The sequence below is a fragment of the Condylura cristata genome, unplaced genomic scaffold (genome assembly GCF_000260355.1).
Source record: "Condylura cristata isolate star-nosed mole 26May11 unplaced genomic scaffold, ConCri1.0 scaffold00012, whole genome shotgun sequence".
NCBI classification, from domain to species: Eukaryota; Metazoa; Chordata; class Mammalia; order Eulipotyphla; family Talpidae; genus Condylura; species Condylura cristata.
This window is the reverse complement of record NW_004567113.1, coordinates 33,062,074-33,066,888: the sequence shown is the minus strand read 5'-3', so window position 1 is coordinate 33,066,888 and position 4,815 is coordinate 33,062,074. Positions and strand designations below refer to the sequence as shown.

The following is a 4,815-nucleotide window of genomic DNA, read 5'->3' as shown; positions in this document are numbered from 1 at the left end:
AAAAATGTACAAAATGATGTAAAAATAAACTTATAAAAAAATTTTTTTTGCTGTTACTAAAAGGAAAATGTCAATCACTTTCAAGCTAGCATGGAGGTCGGTATATGAGTGGCTAAAAAGCAACCCATCATCTCTTAAAACTGCCCATCTACACTGAGACTGACTGTTTCAAAAGAATAGTGAAATGATGGCAGCATATGCAAAATGTATGAGCTTTCTTTAAAATAATAGTAGGCCAACAATGAAATGTTGCCACTCCTTGTTCATAAATAAGCAGTAACTCAGTAGAATATGTTTGAATTCCACAAAATTACTAATCTAAAATTGTTAACATTTTTATCAAGTTTTAACTATACCCCCGATGAAGTATCATGCTCCCTTTGCTAAGAAAAAAATATATACAAAATTACAAATGTAAAATATGTTACAAAAGGGAACAGAGTCCAAAGGTTTATGGTTCATTACTTTGACACTATAGTTACTCTCTGGGCTGTCAGCATGTGTAAATTATTTTTATGTCTTTAGTTAGCAGAGATGAAATTTCTACTAACCAACTCATACTGGAAGTATAAGGCATTCAAAATCATAAATAATCACCTATAGTTAGCCAAGCTAATAAAAACTAATCTAAAAAAATTAAGCTGTGATAAGAGACAGTTGTAATTTTAAAAAATTTTGAGAAAACAGGGATGCCTATGATCAAAGTACGTACGATGACAATTCTGTAAATATGATACTAATGTATACTAACATGAATCCCAAAAGAGGGGCACTAAAATGATGAAGAATTCTAACCTATCAAAAAGAAAGGAAAGTTCTTAAAAAGGATAACTAAGAAGTTGTTCTGCAGAGGGAAAAAAAAATCTAAATGATCTGTTACTGAAAAAGGTAAGTAGTTATACAAAACAGTGGTGAGGTGACAGGGTAGGCACAGAGACTATTACCAAAGTTCCCTGTTTTCATAACCAAATCACAATATGAAAGGTAGCATGTATACCAAACCTGCCAACAAAGAACTGATGAATTGTAGTTTTCATTTATTTTACAATTTATTCTTACAATTAAGTTAGAAAAAGTTACCAAGGCCAAGGATAATCTCTCTTTCCAAAGTCATCATCTGTCAAAGGAGAAGATACCAGAAACTGGCTATCTTTAGCCCACTTCTGGATACAGGGCATATGAAAAATACAGAAACATCCTGAACAACTCCAAACCTAAGACAAAGGTATAAAAAATTAATACATATGCAATGATTTTTCTTTGATAATCCTATAAAACTTTGAATATCATACTAAATTATTTAAGTTAAAATGATTAAAGAAAAAAATTCTTCCCTTCTAGTATAAATGTTCTTTATAAAAAATTATTGTTGTGGAAAGAACACTTTAAAGATATACCCAGACTCATTCAGCTGGAAATAACTATTGTTTGCACTGCATACTTTTTTTTTAAATGAAGTCCTATTGTACTGGTATGTATCTTTATAGCCTTTTCTTTTTTTTAAAGACTTATCCATTTATGCATACAGAACTGGGGCACAGGCCAGAGGTGCAAGGTCGATTCACCAGAGACAGAGAGGATTCACCAGAGACAAGAGTGGGTGGGTCACCTCTGGGGCGGGGATTGAACTCATGCTGAAGTGGCTCTAGCTTTCCAGTGCTGTGCTTTAACCCACTGCACCACCACGGAGGGCCTCTTTATAGTCTTTTATTTACACAGTATGAGTACTCACTCTTATCAAGTATGCTTATACAACATGATATTTACAGAATACTATAAATCATGTAATTTGTATACCATAATTTATTTAATTTCTTGTTGGACACTTTGTTTCCAACTATGAATAGCACCACAAATGAATCCTTACACATAAATATGTACATATAGCTCTTCTTATATAAAACCTATCAGTCTAGCATTTAATAATGCTAAATTCTAAAAATTAGATGAGCAACTTGAGACTACATCTCATTTAAAAGCTTAAGGAACAACGGCAAATTAATTTTTAAAACCTGCCAACATTTTGATATGACTGACAAAAATCACTTCTCCCTTCAATATAACGTTTTACAACTGTTTAATAATTTCAGATATGTAGCATTTACTGCATAAGCTGGCAACAGAATCTCAAAAGAATCTCAATTTCTTAGTTCAAGTTTCCCCTCAAAGCGGTGACTGAGAAAAGAACTGGGATGCAGGAGTGAGGGGACAAAATGGGGAAGAAGAAATGCCAGTAAGTGGCAGACTGTTGAGCTGATTAGGCTAAAAGTTAAGTTCGGCCCTGCAAGGGACCTTCCCAAGAACCAGGAGACATACCTCTTACTGTCTCCACCCTGCCGTGGGAGCTATTCATCCACAGCAGTTCAAATCCAAGTAAGTCAACCAGATGCAACTCCATGCATCTGCTACACTTTCTTATCCAATGCATATTGGATTAGATTTCTGATTCACTTTACACAAAGATGAAATAAGTTCATCTGGCCTGGTATTCTTTCTCTGGGTAATGCTGCTGTAATAACAGTGAATTAATCTAAGGTTTAAATGTTGAGTATTACATTCTGTGATAACTTCCTCTTCATTGTTTAGTGAAAATCTTTAGTAGACATCAGGTCATAGCTCCTGTAAGTACAAGAATTATGTCTGAATCTCTATCTCCCAATGACCTAGTCACTTTCCATTGGTACCCTTAACACAGGAGAAGGTCACTAATAAATTAATTTCATTGCTACTTCCTTACAGGTTCTACTTCCTTGAAGGTAGAAACCATACCTATGTTCTTTGAAACCTGCTGAAAGCAATGAAATATAGTTTCAGTGTTTGTGGGACTCTCTAAAGTACAGATACTAAAAATGTCTTAGCAAACTGACACTCAATAAGCTGAAGACATCTGTTTCTATCACACTAATAGTGTTACAAATCTTGGAAGCTGCCCTCCCTGGTGGTGCAGCGAGTTAAAGCACAGCACTAAGAAGCTGAAGACACTTCCGCATGAGTTCGATTCCCGCCTCCCCCGGAGGTGACCACATGGGGCGGCAGACCTCTCCTGACCCGCCCACTGCTCCCCTCAGCAGTGTACTTTGTCGTCTGCCTATTCTGCTCCCCACTCTGTCTCTGGTGAAGACTCTCACCGCCCCTGAGCCTCTGGCCTATACCCCAGTTCTGTAAGCACAAATAAATCTTTAGAAAAAAAAAATTCTGGAAGCTTATTTGAGGTAATATTTTAATAATAAATTTACAAAATATAGTTCAATTTCTATATAAAAATTTCAAATAAAGGATTTTTATAAGAAAAAGAATAATAACTAGTTATATTACAAATGCAAATTTGGGAGGAGATAAAGTAATACAAAAGGAGAACACTTACTGCTTGGTTTCTCTTCACTGAAGCAATACAAATTAAGCATGTCATAGCCCCTGCTTGAAAAGCTTCATTTACATACTGCTTTGTTCGCTCTAATTCACGTGTATCTCCATCTTGAAATTTAAAAATTGAAAATCTCAGGTTAAGCAACATCTGCAAATAACACAAACTCACTAGTAGTGCCACATTATATGAGTACTGTCTGCCAATATCGATTATTCAAAATATAGCTGGAAAAACAAGAGGGTTAAAAATAAAAACAAGCAGTCAGCTGCCAAGGGCCATTCACTAAATCTTAGGTACTTGGATTCAAACATAGTCACGCAATCCTCTCTCAAAGAATACTTGACTTTATTGCTGTTACAGTCCTTGACAAATTGGGTGGAGGCAAAGTAGCAGAAGATAAAGGAACGAGGAAAAATATATCAGAAAAAGAAGTAAAAAAAAAGTGAAAGGAACTAAGCCTGGCAGAACTAATTGACCTAAATATAAATATGAGAGTGTGTCTGTTTGACACAGCATATTCCTAAAACTTTTTGAATGAAGATTCAGATGTCACTGCAGTACAACAATCTTGTTTCATTAAATTTCATTCACTTTGTCTGCTTAAAAAGATAGTACAAGCTCAGAAAAATTTACTAGACTGTATTTTCTTTTTACAATTATTAAGCATTTATTCACTAAGCATTATACTGTTAGTGCTTCATTAAGTAATCTATATTATCCACTTGGAGTGGATATATTGTTTGTTTTTTTTAAGGAAGTTATTTTTTTAAAAGATTTAGTTACTTATTCATACACAACTGGGGTGTAAGCCAGAGGTGCAGGGGCAATGGGAGGCTTCACCAGAGACAGAGCAGCAAGCAGATTAAGCAGATCTATGGAGTATACTGCTGAGGGGAGCAGTGAGCAGACAAAGAAAGGTCAGCCAGGCCAGAGAGGTCTGCAGGGCCATGTGGATCACCTCCCAAGCAGGGATCTAACTTGCACTAAAGAGGCTGCGGCCAGCTTGCAGTACTGTGTACTACCCCACTGCTCCACCTATATTAAGTTTTTTATAAAGTATGAAATAAAATTGACTTCAAGACACATTTAATATGATGAAAAAATATAAAAGCATGAAGAATAGATTAAAGGAGTACCCAAAGTTCTCAAATATAGTCAAACCATAACCAGGAACACCTGACCCTACTTATCACAAGGTAGCTTTGGCATCTCCTCAACATTCTAATGAAATGCCAATTCAACACAAGGAAGAACATCTCAGTCTGTGAGAGACACTGCCATTTTATCTGCTTTAAAAAGATGAGTGTCGGCCCTCCCTGGTGGCGCAGCGGGTTAAAGCACAGCACTGAGAATCTAAAGCCGCTTTCGCATGAGTTCGATTCCCGCCTGCCCCGGAGGTGACCACATGGCGTGGCAGACCTCTCCTGACCCACCCGCTGCTCCCCTCA

At 36.3% G+C, this 4,815-nt stretch overlaps 1 protein-coding gene across 1 annotated transcript in view; it reads right to left on the bottom strand.

The window, feature by feature from the left end:
- The window catches only part of NFXL1 (nuclear transcription factor, X-box binding-like 1), a 38,712-nt gene extending 35,242 nt beyond the window's left edge, over nucleotides 1-3,470 (bottom strand). The window contains exons 1-2 of the mRNA XM_012724000.1: nucleotides 3,365-3,470; nucleotides 1,081-1,214 (exon numbers count right to left, since the gene is read on the bottom strand). Coding sequence (XP_012579454.1) covers nucleotides 1,081-1,214; nucleotides 3,365-3,409 — 179 coding nt within the window. The 5' untranslated portion in view covers nucleotides 3,410-3,470. The remainder of the gene's footprint in view (nucleotides 1-1,080; nucleotides 1,215-3,364) is intronic.
- Nucleotides 3,471-4,815: the final 1,345 nt, after the last annotated feature.